Source organism: Manacus vitellinus, unplaced genomic scaffold, assembly GCF_001715985.3.
Source record: "Manacus vitellinus isolate BGI_N305 unplaced genomic scaffold, ASM171598v3 scaffold_1_pilon, whole genome shotgun sequence".
Classification (NCBI taxonomy): Eukaryota; Metazoa; Chordata; class Aves; order Passeriformes; family Pipridae; genus Manacus; species Manacus vitellinus.
The window spans coordinates 22635373-22652513 of record NW_021939396.1 but is presented as its reverse complement, the minus strand read 5'-3'; the positions used below and the strand labels follow the sequence as shown (position 1 = coordinate 22652513).

The 17141-nt window shown below is 42.2% G+C and overlaps 1 protein-coding gene across 1 annotated transcript in view; it reads left to right on the top strand.

Annotated features, from left to right (window-relative positions):
- LOC103757894 (neural-cadherin) overlaps positions 1-17141 on the top strand; it is a 43748-nt gene that overhangs the window by 10010 nt on the left and 16597 nt on the right. Inside the window, exons 10-19 of the mRNA XM_029959288.1 lie at positions 1310-1480; positions 4731-4903; positions 5032-5199; positions 6098-6347; positions 8826-8953; positions 10146-10332; positions 10492-10635; positions 12305-12588; positions 13505-15122; positions 16483-16576. Of these exons, the coding sequence (XP_029815148.1) occupies positions 1310-1480; positions 4731-4903; positions 5032-5199; positions 6098-6347; positions 8826-8953; positions 10146-10332; positions 10492-10635; positions 12305-12588; positions 13505-15122; positions 16483-16576 (3217 nt within the window). The remainder of the gene's footprint in view (positions 1-1309; positions 1481-4730; positions 4904-5031; positions 5200-6097; positions 6348-8825; positions 8954-10145; positions 10333-10491; positions 10636-12304; positions 12589-13504; positions 15123-16482; positions 16577-17141) is intronic.

The window sequence follows — 17141 nt, the reverse complement described above, 5'->3', positions numbered from 1 at the left end:
GCCTCACCATTTTCACAGTAAAGAATTTCATCCTAATCTCCCTCAGTTGAAAGCCATTACCCCTTGTCCTATCACTACATGCCCACAGAACCTCTCCAGCTCTCATGTAGGTTCCCTTTAGGTACTGGAAGGCTGCTATAAGGTCTCCATGGAGCCTTCTCTTCTCCAGGCTGAAAAATCACAACTCAGTCTGTTTTCAGAGGAGAGATACTCCAGCCCTCTGATCATTTTCATGTCCCTCTTCTGGACTCATTCCAACAGGTCCACTTCCTTCTTATGTTGGGGGCTCCAAATGCAAATTAAGTAGGGAAACAAACCCCAGTTCAATAAGCAGATAAAAACCTGTCACCTTCCTATTGGATCAAGTGTAGCTATAAAAGTGCAGAGCAGAAAGCATGATTTAAACAGCCTGAGTTTGTTCTTCCCTTCCATATGGTCACAGTTTATTTCCCATCTCATGCACAAATAGGAGATCCAGTGCAGTGCAGGCAAAACCCTCATACCAAAACATGGCAATGATGTCTTGATGTATGACGTATTTCAAATGACAAAGTCATAAATTTGGTTGAAGTTTCTACAGTTAAAACAGTAAAATTTGGTACTGGCATGTCCAGGACTGTACAGGACACTGAAAGGGCCTACAATAGAGCTGCAGACCTCTGGACCTGAGCATAGTAGACATAAGTCTGGAAGTGATTTCAAGACAGCCGGTTTGAAGTCTGTTAGCCAGAAGAAAATAGTAGAGATAAGGAGAGACTTGATTAGTAGGGAGAAAAAGTGGAAAATTTGGAGAAAATAGTTTGATTTATCCATGGAGCTATGTGATTGATGGAGCTGCCCAATTTTAATTCATTTAATGAGACAACCTCCAACTCCTGTAGTAGAGATGACTTTGGCCACATCACTTGTGCCTTCTGTGGTACGACTCTTCCTCAAAGTAGTAATGAGCTGATTCATTTATTTGACAATCATTGGAATAAACCTGAGACCTTTTGATGAGAAGGACAAAGCCCTTCTGTGCTCCAAGAGCCATGAGATCACAAGGTGCTCATACTGAAGCTCCTTATCAGGGCAGCAGGAAAGAAAGCTGTTGACTGCTGGCAGCAGGTGACATATGAGGAGAGGAGAGATGGGAGAATTGAATTTGGTCTTGTCCAAGATGTGCATTGCAGGGTTGGCGTAGATTAAGCTTGACAGTTGTGTTGTGTGTGGTCAGAGCTTCCTCTTGTGCAGGAGATGTGCAGATCCCTCTCTGCAAATTCAGTCCTGGGGCTGTGACATGCAGAACAGGGAGTGTCTGTGTTCCCAGGAGTCATCAGAACCACGCAGAGTTTTGACCGGGAGCAGCAGAGGGAGTATATGCTGTGTGTTACTGCTACTGACCAGGCACAGGAGCCGCTGATCGGGGTGTGTCAGATCACCGTCCTCATCGCTGACATCAACGACAACGATCCCAAGTTTGAGAACAGTCGCTATCAGTGTGAGTGTTGCTTAACTACCTGTCCCAGTACTGCTGCATGAGCCTGGTTAGTAGTTCCTTATACCAGTGGTCAGTTTTTTAGGTGACCAGTCTTCCTCTGTTACCCACTAAGCCGGTCACTGCTTAAACCATCACCAGTGCAAATGTACAGAATTGATCAGTCCTCTTTATTCATTGCAGTTCTCAAAAACATTGACTGTCTTCACTCCTAGAGATGAAGCAGATCTGATCTCTTCCCTTTGCAGCTTTTCCCAGCCCAGCTTTTCTCCACACTGAATCTTTATTTTATGTTCCAAAACAAAACATGACATCCTAGCTGGGAATTCATCAACCCTGACTAGAAGTGCAGTTGTCATCTGTGTCTCTTTAGCACAGCACCTCTGCTTGAAGAGGCTGAAGTGGCATTTATCTCTTGTCAAACAGCCTGAAATCCTTGGTTTCTAGGCTGCCTTTGGTTGGGAGCCCCTTATGCCGCCTGTAACTGTACTCCTGAGCTAGCCTCTCCCGTTTACCCTCGTGACATTCCCTTTTTCATCCCCACACAATATGCTTTTCATTTGTCTTTCATTTAATTTGACTTGATGCTTCTCCAGCAGAATCCTGCACTTCATTACACTCGGACCCTCTAATGTTATCCACAAATGATGGGCATACTCTCTAGCTGTTGGACTAGAACAGGCCCTTCCTTGCATAATTGCCTCAAAATGGCAAAAAACTGATGATGAATGTGACAACTCCATTTTGTAGATGTTTGTGAGTTGCATGGAAATGTCATGGAGGGCAAAGTGGTGACCAATGCCTTACTAAAATGAAGGTGGCTCACAAGTGAGTTGTCTTCAGCATCACAGAGGCCAGCATCTTAGCAGGGTTCAAAAACAGATTGGATGTTTGACGAGGAGGAGAAGTAACCTGCTAGGAAATAGGCAAAATATACATCCACACTTCAGAGTTATGCAGAGGGACAGAAAGAAAATTGTGTTAAATCTTTCAGAGTATTTTGCAGAGACTAACTCCAAGTGCCAAATTGGTTAAAATGTGCAGATTGGGAATAGCCATTTCTACATTCCTACCAGTGTTTTCTGCAGCTTGGCCAAAGCAGCACTGAGAAATCAAGTAGAAATTATCTCTGAGAAATATTTTTGAGCAGAGCAGACAAGTCACTGAGGTAAAGACAAAGTGCAAAGATGAACCTTTCTGTTCTACTGTCAAATGTCCTTCAGGTGAAACTGCCCAGTATTTTTACTTCAAAAGCTGTGAAGCTGAGAGATTGCATTTGGTAATTATGATTGATTCAGCACTTCTGAAGAATGGGTAGATTTTCTTTCTTTTTCCATGAACACAAGGTACCAGCAAAGGTCCTGAAGCAAAGGCAGCACTTTGAGATGGCGAAACCGCAGATAATGAGGTCACTGTGCATAGCATTTTGCCAACATCTGTACATAAGTAATCAATGCTTGTACGTCACAGAATTAAAAATAGCTCCTTCTCTAACAAGATCAAATGCCATTAGTCAGAGGTTTCTATTCATTCTGGAAACTGCTGGTTCTTTATTCCTCAGCACTAGGATGTTGGTCAAATCCCTGATTTAGCCATGCATCTTATCATCTGCCTGCAAAACAGACATTAAAGAAATGCTTAACTCCCTGCAGTAGGGATGGTGTAGTAAATGTTAGTTACGCCAGCAGCAAGCAAAGCACATGAAATGAGAGAGTACAGCCCTTTCAAGTAATTTTGTATTTTTTCTTACAATGGAATTTAACAGAATTTGACTGTTAAACACAGTATAAACACACAAAAAGTGGTATTTTACACTGTTTCTTAGCAATTAATTCAATTTTCATGAATCTATTTTAGTGTTGGTAGTCTCTTCTGAGATTAGCTTTAGCTGTTACTGACATACCAGGGACAAGAATCCTAGGACAATTAAATGACACAGGAGCTAAGAGAAGTTAATTGTTGTTCATGAAGAAAGTAGTTGTTGTGGTTTAAAGTTTTACTGCTCCACTGCCACAGACTGTAGATATTAAGGGAGAAAGCCAAAACAGAAAACATGACCACTCCACTTTAAGTACTATGCAGCTCTGATTGTCCCACCTCAAAAATGCTAAAGGAGACACATACAAGGGAGATCAAAGATATGAAACAGTTTCTGAACAAGCCATGATTAAATAGACTGACTGGGTTGTCTAAACCCAACTGCATGAGCCTTCACCCTGTCAGGACCATTTCAATACACTGAGCTGATGGAACCTTACTACATGGAAATGTCTCAAAACCATGACCAGGCAAGCACCCATAGCTGCTTGGAGAAGGAACTGGGACTGAATGGCTGAGAATGGAGGGAAGAACAAGACCGAAGTCAGATCAGAGCAGTGTAAAAATGGGAGTGTGGAAGAAAGACAGCCAGCAGGGATGCAATAGCTTCATATAAAGTTGTGCCTTGCAGAGTGGAGTAGGAACTGACTGCTCATGAATTCCCATCACTTTGTTGATGTCCCTTCCAGGAATCAGGCTTTAGGAAGACAAACTTAATTACTCTTTTGTGCAATGAACACTTCGAATGTGTGACTCTTTGCCACCAGATTTTTAGATACAAGCAAGTCCAAAGAAGGAACGGTCTGCCTAGAACTGTAGGCACAAAGGCATGATCTCTGTGTCAGCTGTATTACTGGGAATAGGGAGTGAGACCTAAAGAAAGAGACAGGTATAAAATGATCATTGCCCTTGCCCTGGGGGGCTTCTCCAAAACACTGGGATGTTGGAGACCTCTTTGGCATGACCTGAGTCTTCATGCTTTGTGATTACCTACTGCCTCCCACTGGCAGTGCTGCTGCCACCACTCATATTCAGGATTAATTCAATTCACACAGAATTCCCTTTGATGCCAACCTGCCTTTATCATCAGCCGGGCACAGCAGCCTGGGCTGTGATCCGAAGCAGCAGGCATGCAACCAGCTGTGGGGTTTGGCAGCGCTGCTGTGGAGACACACAAGTGCTGGCAGCAGCAGTGTCAGTAAATCTGCATCACCAGCAGCTCGTGTAACAACCCAGCATGGCTGGGGAGAGGGACAGGCAAGTTAAAAGAGGACTTCAGACACTCTATTGGTGACAATACTTTGTAACCTACCTCATTACAGAAACATTTAATCTACCATGAATGGGACTATGGCATTTTACAAGGGTATTTCTTTACACACACAGCCTGGTAAACTAGATCAGACCTGCTGACACTATCTTTGTCTTTTCAAAGACTTCCTTAGTGAAGACACTCCAGTGGGGATGAGTTTCCTCTGTGTTGCAGCTCACGACAGTGACCAGGGTGTGAATGCTGCTGTCACATACTCAATGTTAGAGCATCAAGTGGAATACTTCCAGATCAACCCCAGCACAGGTTGGGTGTACGTGAACTGCCCACTACCCCAGGTAATATGAGACTCTGCTTGGAACAGAGCAACCTCCAACCCCCCAAATCCATTGCAAATCCATTAATTGCAATCTCCTGGTTTGTACAAAATGGTTTGCAAATATACTCTGTTTTCTTTGTTTCGTAGACAACTCGCATTAGCCGCTATATTGTAGCGACCGATGGCGGCAACAGGAGCAGCACAGTGGAGTTGACGGTCACTGTCACTAATGCACTCAGCCAGCCACCACGGTGGGAGCAGAACAGATACTGGGTAACCATCCCTGAAAACACCATTCGTGACACCAAGATAGTGGTATGTTAAAAATGTGATTACTTCCCTCCCTCTTCATCTCGACTTCTTCCTCTGTTTTGTTCTGCCCACTCTTCAACCTTACTCAATCACAGTTCCTTTATCTGACTTCACCGTTGTGTGTCCTGTTAGAGTTTGTGAGGAGCACCTGTTGCAGAACAGGCTGGCATTTCAGCTGGCAGCAGCTTTCCCAATGACTTACTTAAACCAATGGCCACCAGGATGCGCTCCCACAGAAGCAAAACTTGTGCCCTGCACATGTAGGAAACCCCTGGGTGTTCCCACCGAAGGCCAGCTCCTCCATCCTCCATCCTCAGTGGCCTGTGCTACCTACCTGCCTCTTTCCTGCAGCTTTTCTCATTCAGCACTAGAGCACAGAATGACTGCAATTTGCTTTGAGCTTTTTTTAACTCAAATCAATTCCTTTTTAACCCATACAGACTTACTCTTTAAGGACAGTGTCTTCCATAAATTGCCAGATAATTCCTGCCTTCCTCCTCCTGCATGTAATATCCAAGCAGTTGCAAACAATTTAGGTTCTTTTCCTGTAACTTGATGGGTAATATGTACAACTCGATGGAGAAATGGTCTCCTTTTGGATCGCTTTTTCTTTGGAAGGAGGAGAAAAAAGGGATTTCCTTTAGCCAGTGGTGCAGTTCTTGCTTGGCACACTTACAGGCAGGGAAATTTCTTGTTGATTAAAGACCTGCATCGAACATAAATGTTGTAAAATGAAACTCAGCTCTGTAAACTGTTTCTCTTTTGTCTGTTATCCAAGTCATATAGGCGTGTATGTTCTTGGAGGACATACGTGCACGTGTGTTCTTGCCATCAAACTGAACATGTAACATTTGCAATCCTGTGCTTCATGAACATATGTCATGGCTCTTTTCTTCTTCAGACCATCAAAGCCACATCCCCTCTTGGTGATCCCAGGGTTACGTATAATCTGGAGGAGGGTCAAGTTCCAGAGACTAACATGCCAGTTCGTTTCTATCTGAAGCCAAACAGAGCTGATGGATCTGCTTCTCTTCTAGTCGCTGAACCACTTGACTTTGAGACAACTAAGTTTTTCATCCTGACAGTCCGGGCACAAAATGTAGCAATGACTCCTTTAGCTTCCTTTGCCACTGTTTGTGTGAACATAACAGGTAAGCTTTGCTGTTATTAGAACAGCTCATTCAGAACAATATTCTTGTAATTTTTAGTATAATGTCATGAATTAAGGTAACATCTATGAAATGCCAAGCCACCTAAGAAGGCTTTGTACATTTCTGTACTGTAAAAGGTTGTGCAGTCATCAGAAAGGTCTATTTGATATGATTTCTAAGTACCACCATCAAATGTGGAAATGTGGTAGTGCAAAAATGGGCTGTCTGAATGTTTAGACAACTGGTTCTATAAATCTAATTAGAAAGAATTTCTTTTGATAGGAGGAGAAATCTAGTACTTGTTCCCAAGCTATTGAAAGGAAATGAGTATTACTGGAAAGAGTCTGTGCTATTGAAACAGCACAGATAGGCTGGGCTTGTGTTGGATATCTGTTTAGGGTTTTTTGTTACATACAGAATTTTCTATTGCACACTGAGATTAAAGCTCTAGAAATAAAATTGCAGGGGTCCTTACAATAGGTGCAATATTCAAAAACTTAATCCTTATAGTAGCATCTTTTGGTAAGGCTCTACTCCTGTAGATCCACATAAAACTATAAATCTGATATTAATCCCTGCTTTTTGAAGCATTAGTGGAGTTACTTTTGATAGTAGACATTCAGATGAAAATATGAATAAGTGAAGTCCCCCTGGTCAGTGCCTCTTTGTAGTTTATGGATCGTATCTCAAAAAGTTTTTCCTATAGTGCAGTTGTTGGTGTCAGAATTTGTCAGAAAATTCATTTTATTTACAAGTAAAAATCCTTTTTGAGTAACTTAGTATTTTGTACAAAGAAGTGTTTACACATACACATATACATTAGCGGGAGAACAAAGCAAGTTAAACAACTTTGAGAGAAATAACCACCAGAAAATTTCACATGCAGGATTGTCCTTTATTTATGCACAAGTACACAGAAAAGAAAGTTTTTTATATCATCTTATTTTTCTTATCTTGCTCAGTGAATTTGCTGAAACGTTTCTCCAACAAGAAATATTCTCTTCTGTAAAATAGGGGAAAATAAATAGACTTTTAGAATAGAAGTTTCCACAGGCAATTATGCACATAAGAGAGAAAGAAAATTGGGATTTATGGGAGCCCACACTGACAACTTAAAAAAAAATTAACTTAAGACACTCATCCTGCAAATAGATGCTAGAATCAATGGAATCACGTGGCAGTAGTAAAACAAAATGTGTGCTTTAGGGTTTGCAGAATGAGATATTAAATTTTTTGTCTGCCCTTGACAAAGAGAGATGGAGCCAAGGAACTGTCATTACAGCTCCTCTGTCTTGGCACTATGCCACGACACAGGAGAATTACCTCCTTCAAATGTGGCTGTTAAACTGTGAGAAGTGCAAAAAGATATAGGGGACTGTGCAGCATTTCTGAGTTTAGTCACCTTACAGACAAAGAGGAATCTAGACCGATTTGCCATGGGTTCAGCAGGAGGATGTGATTCCAGTGCAGTTTAAATGGATTTGAGTCAGTGCTGCCGTGGTTCTCTTGCGCGTCCCTTGTGCTCATCTTGTCCGACACAGCAGTTTTATGGAGAAAATGTGCCACAAACTGGCCCTCAAAAATACTGGGCATGCCTTTTTGGTTTGGGTCTCCACAGGGGTCAGGCAAGGAAGACAAGCAAGACCAGCACTGATATGAGCTTAACATGGCTTTGCTCTGTGTGTAATCTGACCTGACTGCAGGTCGCCACTATCAGATCAGCCCGTCCTTTCCCTCACCTGCATAATTTCACCACATCCCTTGCATTGGATCTGATGATCACAGAGCTGCAGAGTGTGTCAGGTCACATCTAGCCTTTTCTCTCAAGAAATTCAGTCTCACTCAGAGCAACCAAATGAGCACTGTCAACGCAGGGCCACGTGATCCAGTTCGTGGGAAGGGGGATCCCATGGCTTAGAGCAGGATGACAGGAGTGGAAAGATCAGCATGCTTCCTTTGGACATTGGCCAGTAGTTAGATGAGGGGAGGCTAATGTGCAATTGCACCCTAAATAATCATTAGGTCCTATAGCCTAACATAACACTGGCTATACCGCCCTGCAAAGGCCGGGAAACACATTCTTTGACTACTCTATAGAGTCTGCAATTTTAATTTTCATTGTATGTTAATCTTATTAAAATACTGAAATTACCTACTGCTGTAGATAACCAGCTCTTTACAGACTGGTCCTGGTCCTGGCATTCATGGACTTACTGTAAGAATATTGCTGGTCAAATCCTTAGCTAGTATCTTAGCTGAGATTAGGCCACTATCTCCCAGAAGCTGCTCAATGTCTTTAAAAATGCCTCCTGTCAGCTACCACAAGAATGGGAAGACCCAAAGTAGGATTGTTTCTTGCTATGAACAATGTGAGTTCTTTCTCCAAGTAAAATGCAACTGCAGGGGGAAAAAATCAGCACAGTAAAACAAAGTCTTCAAATATTTTCTTATCATGATCTTCATCACCTCCTTTTGCAGATGTCAATGATAATGTTCCATTCTTCATGTCTTCTAACTATGAGGTGTCTGTGCCAGAAGGAGCTGATGTTGGCACATCAGTGGTTCAGGTGTTAGCCACGGACTTGGATTCTGGCCTACATGGAGAGGTTTGACCTTACATCCAATTCTTTTCCTCCCGATAGTCAAGTTTTAGTATTGTAATTAGTGAGAATGTGTAGCCAGCAGATGACAGGATAATGAGCCACCAACACTTCTTACGGCACTTGTCAAGCATTTGTCTAGCATGTGCCTGATGTGCATAATTTGGGAGGCAGGCAGAGAAGATGCTGTTCACTATCTTCAGATCCTTCATCATAGCATCTAATCCTGATCCAGCAACCATGATAAAGCACTGCTGCATGATTTGCAGGGTTGTTCCTGTGACAAGACAAGTGGATGTGGCTGCAGGCCATGTTTCCAAACTCTTGCCTCTTCAGCTCATTTTTTAATTGATTGTCAGTGATTGTTGTCAGTTATTCACTGCCATTTAAATATGGCCAATTAAAAAGCATTTTATTTCATCATCATTGGTCAAATGGTTGGTCAAACCAACATTTGACCATTATTGTCATAATGACCCAACCCTAGGAAAAAGCAGAATTCTGAAAGAAATTGCTCATTTTCTGTGTATTTTCCTGAGCCATTTCCAAAAATGTTACTAGCTCTTCTGTGAAGAAACTCTGGCTAGTGGAGATCTGCTGTTCTGGAACTGTCATTTTGCAATGTCTGAAGAGCAACCTGTAGGAGAACTGCCTGGTGGTGCTCTGGGCATGACCTGGGGGTGGGGATGGAAATGTTTTTCTTTTCAGAGAGCAAATTTTATTAAAGGCAAAAATGTGGATAACTTTCATCAGTGGAAGTTTTCATTTATTCAGTCCTGTTGAACAGGACCCAAATTATCAGTTAGCTCCATTTTTTTTTTTTTTTTTGAGATCAAAACCACAGTGGATTGCTAGAAGCTGAGGAGACACCAGGGAAGATGTCATTCCATACATTTTGTTCCCTGTTACTCATGGTCTTTCTTAACTGCTCCTACTGGCCCCTGTTGGAGGTTGGATACTGGGCTTGATGGGCTTTGATATCACCTCTTCAGGTGTTCTTCTGTCTGAAAGTTCTGGGGTTTTTATATAAAAATGAGCAAAAGACTTAGAAAATCATATTCACATGATCTGTCCTTCCTCAGAGTGTTGCTACTTTGCAGACAGAACCAGAAGGCTGCTGAAGAATGGGAGGTCACAACACTTGGCCATATAAATGAAAATCAAAAATGTTAACTTCTCTTAACTATTTCCTTTTTAGGTTCACTACTTAATATTGAAAGATTCTAATGAGGATTACCAGTTCTTCACCATTGAACCTGAGACAGGAATTATTTCCACCTGTGTATCTTTTGACAGAGAGAAAAGAGCCTCTTACTTGATTGAAGTTCAGTCTCAGGACTCTTCAGAATCTGCTAGACCTGGTGTTCATGGGCAGCCCAACACAGGTAAAACTAGTAAGGAATTCTGTATTGGTTAAAAGATATCAGAGATTGAGTTCTTTAACTTTTATAGACTTGGGGGGTATGTGAACTGTCTGGAATAACACAAGGTATTCCAGCTCTGCCATTTCTAGTCTGCATGTTCCTCTTGCATCTCCTTCTTAGACACAGCTTACGTAAGGATTTTTGTCAGTGATGTGAATGACAACGCTCCGGCATTTCCTCGGTCAGTGTATGAGGTCAGCGTAGATGAGGACAGGGATGTTGGAAGTCCTGTTGTGACAGCAATAGCAGATGATGAAGATGAGGGTGAGTGGACCTTGCATATCTTTTCAAGTCCTTAGTGTTAATTTGTGCTGTGCGTAGGGCTACTTCCTTCATGGGCAAACAAATCTCTGCATCCAGGAGATGATTACAGATTTCAAGCATTTTTAAAAGTGAGGAGAGAAGTTCTGGGCACATGTGAGCATTTTCTTTTATTAGGTGCTCAGGTTTTCACTGCAAAGGTTAAGCTAGCTGGCAAACTGTTTGGGACAGAATGAAATCACCTGGAATCACAATGCTGCTGTAACTTCATAATAGGTAACATAAAAACTCACTCCTGAGCATGTGCTTGCTTTTTGCCAGATCCTGTGCTTTCTAGATCTTTCTGGGAGTCAATTTTACTTACTATCATTGTAAGAAAACCAGACCTGTGTGCTTTTTGATGATTTAGTGAATATGGTGAATTAGTTAAATATGCCCATGGAAGAATCTGACAAACAATGGATAATCTGGGATGACATGGTCAGAAATGAAGTCAGGAAGGAAAGGAAAGCCAGACTTTCTGTTTGGGCTCACACTGACATTGGCTATGATGGTGTGAAATTGCCCCTACAGACGGGCTGAGCCAGTCCAACAGCATATACCATCAGTCAGTCCCTGACTTTGCTTCTGTTGTGGCTTTTTTGCTACTTTCATGAGCTGGGACAGTAAAATTTGCTAAAGAAAAGCAAACTCATTGAAAAAAAGAAGGCAAGCTGATGACAGAGTCCAAATGAGAACCAGAGGAACACGTTCCCAGGAGCAGATGGGAGCTGGTCATTCCTTCCACTGGCAGTGCTGTAATGCCTGTGCCTCTCAGTGCCCACAAGGGAGATGTTAAGAGGCCATTTGAAACCAGTTGCTGCATTTGGGAGAATTTGACAAAAGTGAGTAGAAGTGATGCTCAAACTCTTGCTGCAAAGGCAGCCAAGCTCTTCCAAGCAGTAATGTTGAGCACAGCCTTTTCACTTTCTTACCATACATATTGGTTGCTCTAGTCTTCTCATCCACAGCTGACTATAACTTGAAATGCTGAATATTCTTTCTACTCCTAGCAGTTTGCCTATTTAATTTGGGAAATGATTTTCTATACTGGAATGCAATGTCAGGTATTTTTTACCTTTTCAAATAAGTAAACAGGAAGCACTAAACAATTTGTTGTTGTTCCTAAAAGTTTTGCAACAATCAAACAGCTGCTGTTGTACAGGTGGAATGTTCTTCCGAGATGAATTCTTGCTCAAAACAGAGGACTTCTGTTATATTTTAGCACCACCCAGTGGTTTAAAAAAAATTTAAGGAATATTGGAGTTTGAAATGAAGCTTAGGAAACATTGAGTAAAAGTAGCTTCTAGTATTTTAATAGTATGTTACTTTTTTGCTATTGGCAAATGAATGAACAACAAATTAGAGGTATACAATTCCTTCATTATCAATCAACAGACACTTGTCCATGTCTGCAAATATATATAAATGCGGACGTAACCCACAATCTCCCACACACAAACCCTTCAAATTACATACACATATCATTTTTTTTGTGGCTGTGTCTGTTTTATCCCACACACACTATAACAGTCCAGGCAAATAAGGTTGCTCTTGGATATGTGTCCACTGTGCATAGCTGGATTAAGCATTCATAGGGTGAACAGGCAGCAATTGTTTCTTTCTCTTGTAGGTGCAAATGCCAAACTAAGGTATCAGATCACATCAGGAAATCTGAAAGGAGTTTTTGATGTGGAACCTGAGATTGGAACTGTCTTCATTGCTCAGCCTCTGGATTATGAACAAGAACAACATTATGAGCTCAGGCTTGTAGCTTCTGATGGAAAATGGGAAAACCACACTCTTATCATCATCAATGTTGTCAATAAGAATGACGAAGCACCAGTCTTCACTCAGAATGAGTACCAGGGTGGTGTCTTGGAGGAGCTCACAGATCTGCCTGTACTTGTCCTAAAGGTAAAGCAGTTTGCACAAAGCAGGGCAAAACCTGACTTTGTGTTCAGCTCAATCCCATCCATTCATACAAACCCAAAAAGATAGTTTCTTTAGGGTAGGTGAAGCCTACCTGATATTAGGACTTAGCTAGCAACTTTCTGTAAAGAACAGAATAAAGAATTTGCGTGGTGGACTTGCTGTCTTGATCAAGATAAATAACAGTTGGATTTGATGATTTTAAGGATCTGTTCCAACCTAATTCTAAAATTCTGTGATTCTAAATGCTGAAAAATGTGATGGCTTTCCTTTACAAAGCAGAGTTGGTGTATTTTGAGTGACTGTATAAGCATAGCATGATTGGCATGTGTACCTCCTGCATGTAATGCATACTACCAAATAAACATTACCAGGGATTGGGTTTTGACTCCAACTCAATCATTTTCATTGTTTTGCTGTTAGAGCAATTCCTGGCTGGCCCAACTAGCAGTGTCACAAACAATCCCTGGATGCAAATCAGGAGCTGGGAGTTCTCTCTGGCCTGTGCTGCTCATAAGCTTGGATGTACAGCCTGTTTTCACAGCCTTCTGTTTGCTCAGAGAGAGCTTGTCTTTGTATTACAGATCCAAAGAGTTTCACAAGAAACATTTGCTCATCAGATCTGCTGTTATTTCCACTTGATTCTTCCTACAGTTATTTCCTCTTTCCAAAATATACTGGGAAATAGAATATATTAATCTGTCTAAATGTCATCTTTTTGTTTCTCTAGGTGTGCATGATGTTTATTGAAAGAGTACTTGAATGATGCAAACCAATAGATGCTTGCTGTTAAAATGCATGGTATTTATTTAGCCAGCACAATACCAGCTGCCATCAATAAGAGAACAGTGATTTCCTCTTTTCTTTTACATAAACACTACCCTGCTGTGGCTTGTTCCAGGTTTCCGCAACAGACCCCGACCAAGCAGCAGATCAAAATGCCATTAACTACTCCCTGCATGGGCAGGGGGCCAGTAGTGAATTCAGCATCAATGAGAACACAGGTGAGATCAGCGCAAATAAAAGGTTAGACCGTGAGAAAAGATCAACGTGGCGCTTTCTTGTTCTTGCAACAGATGAGAGTGGAGAAGGACTGACTGGCTTTGCAGATGTGATCATAGAAGTGAGGGATGTGAACGACAACGCACCCCTTTTCCTCTGTGTGTTGGATGGCTGTTTCACGGGCCACGTCCCTGAGGATGCACCAGCTGGCAGTCCTGTCATGGAAATGACAGCAGTGGACCTTGATGACCCGAAGGCTGGTATGAATGCTGTGCTAACATACAGTATCATTCAGAACATCAAAAATGAAATTAATCTGGACTTGTTCTCAATTGACTCAGTCAGTGGCACGATCTGTACTGTGCTTGGGTCCCTGGACCGGGAGAAGGAAGACAAGTACCTCATAGTGGTTGAGGCCAGAGATGGAGGAGGGCTCACTGGGACAGGCACTGCCACTATATTGGTGACTGATGTAAATGATCATGCTCCAGTCTTCCTGCAAAGGATTTACACAGCCTTTGTATCTGAGAATGCGAGCATTAACACTGAAGTGGCAGTGGTGTCTACTGTGGACAGAGACGAAGGAGAAAATGCCATGGTGACATTCAGCATCCTCGATGGAGACAATGACCACAAGTTTTCCATTGAGACAGATGAAGTCAACAACTGTGGGTTTATCCGGCTGCGAAAACAGGTTGACTTTGAGAAGCCTCATGAGAGGGTATTCAATTTGACTGTGAAAGCAGAGGACATGAATTTCTTCAGCATTGCTTACTGCGTGATCTATGTGGAGGATTCAAATGATCATGCTCCTGTCTTCTACCCCCAGTTCTATGAAGTGGCTGCACTGGGGGAAGATGTGCCAGTTGGCACCAAAGTTGTTCAGGTTTCTGCTGTTGACTTGGATTCTGGCCTGAACGGAAGGTTTTCTTTCCACCTGCTACACAAGTCTGACCCAGGTGGCCAATTCTCTTTGGCTAATGATGGGTGGCTGATGGTTGCAGGGCTTCTGGATTATGAGACAGTGACACAGTACCAACTCATTGTCATTGCCACTGATATGGGGCAGCCCCCTCTGACTGGCAGTGCCACTGTTTTAGTGACTCTCCAGGATGTAAATGACAATGGGCCAGAGTTTGAGGCTCATTATAACCCAGTGGTCTGGGAAAACACAGCTTCTCCACAGGTTGTCCAAATGAACGAGACCTCCACGCTGCTGTATGCAAAGGACCGAGACACTGCTGCAAATGGACCACCTTTCTCCTTTCGCCTTCTCGGCGATTTTGATAGTCTGACTAACTTCAGCTTGCAGGACTTCCACAATGGAAGTGCACTGCTCACTGCACTGCATACCTTTGACAGGGAAGTGCACAAGGCATTTTACCTGCCCATCCTGATCACAGACAGCGGGATCCCACCAATGAGCTCCACCAACACACTGACTGTGAATATTGGGGACCAAAATGACCACCCACACTCTGCTGGCCACATGGAATGTCTCATTTACAGCTATGATGGTAAATTACTCCCTGATGTTTGCTTCAAAGTGTGACAGTAAGGTCAAAAGAGGCAGCTGTGAGTTTCACAACAGGATTCTGTCCTGTTCCACATAAGCTAAGATCTTAGTAGAGGTGCTACTGAAGTTTGCTTAAAGCCCAATGGAGAGCAGTAGGTGTGTAGAGTAGGACTCTGGGCCACTTGATTTGTGAAAGAAACCAAACCAGTCTTGAAGGAAGAGTGTAACTGGCTGCTATTCTTTACATGTTTCTATCAGACTTGAGTCATGATCTCTGGGTTTCAGGTGCAGTTTTCCAGCAGCATTAACTTTTCAGGGGAAAAAAATGACCAAAGTTCATAATATTGCTGAAAAGAGATGAGTGTGAATGCTGAGAACCTTCTTTCTCCTCCTTAAGACTTCTTCCTCCTGCAGACTGAACTGAGTTTTAGTGAATACACTTAAGCTGAACGCACATGTAAACCACCTGAGACATTCATCTTAAGTCTTCAGCTGACAAATGCTGTTATGGTGGAATTTTCTGTGAATGCTGGCTGCAGGCAGTGTGAAGAAGCATCTTTCCCTTCTTGCTTTGGCAATTAGTTAGCAGCTTTCTTGTGATCCAGTGTACCCACATAATAAGCCCAAGAGCAAAATAAATCACACGGGTAAAAAGATTTCGGGGTGCTTGCATCCATGTTGGTTCAGGTCATTCCTTCCTCTTCTAGTCTGCTGTGTATCCTGTGGTTTGATAGCACATTAAATAGATTATCTATTGTGGACACACTAGAAGCTTCTGAGTAGATGCTGTTGACCTTTCCTTAGAAATAGATTTTGTAAATTCAGAATATAACAATTTGTGAGCTTTGCTGAGAGGATGCAAAACCAGCAGAATACATGCTGCTTTCCATCTCACCCCAAAGTCTCACCATCTACTCAAAATAAGCCTGATTGTTGTATTTTGGACATCCTCTCTGTCTTGCTGTAATTTCCTCCAAATTGCCATTTTTTTTTGCCCTTTATAACACAGTCTGCATTTTGGTTGTTTATCCTGCTGAACACCAATCTCTGTCTAAAACGCTTTGTAAGTTGGTTGGGTACTGCAGATAAAACAATGAAAATTTTTAGAGGTGGATTTTTTTTTCTTTCCTATTGCTTTTCATTGCAGTCACTTGTAGAATTAAATCTATGAAGCTGTACAGCAAACATTCAATAAGCAGGGCACCACGTGGCATTTGCAAACTGGCACACATCGTTGGGCACTATCGCAGATATTTTTGTAGAGGTCTTAGACTTCAGTCTAAAGTAAAACTTAAATGATCAACCTGTTTGTGTACATGTGAGAAGTCTGACTGTGACACTGACATGCTGTGTCATCTTAGGTATTCTCCCCACGACTGTACTGGGCCAGGTCCGTGCCCCTGACGCTGATGACTGGGATCACAAAATCTACCAATTTGAAGGGAAAACATCAAGGTATTTGGAGAGAAAAATGGGAGTTGTTGAGAAAGCTTGCCCCAACCCAACCCCTCACCCTCATATCGTAACAAGTATTTACCCTGCCTTTTTTTAAAAAATCAGAAGTGCAAAAGCATTTTCTTGGTTAGACAATTATGTGTGTAGATCTCCAAAAGCCCTTCTGAATGTGAGGCTGCATACCAAACCAGGCTGCTTCCTGTTGCCTGATGGGCCAGAACACTGTTCTAAATTCCTGTTCAGTAGTACCTATAATCTGTATCAGTGAGCCACTACAGAAAAAATACCTATTAACTTCCAGATTCCTTCATCCAAGCTCAGGGAGAATTGTTGTTTCCATGTCACCACTGGTTTTAGGAGTGTCTGGATTGTGACTAGGACTGAGAGGTACATGTGCCATTCAGAGGTTTCAACAGAGGTGTCACTCTCAGTGAATGTATCTGCACTAGGCTTTTGCACTGTTTCCAAAGTTATGGCTATTGTGGCCTTAGTCTTCCTACACAGTTAATATAGCATAGCAGCAGAAAGAAACCTTCATGACATACTAGTGAAGAGTTACTAGGAG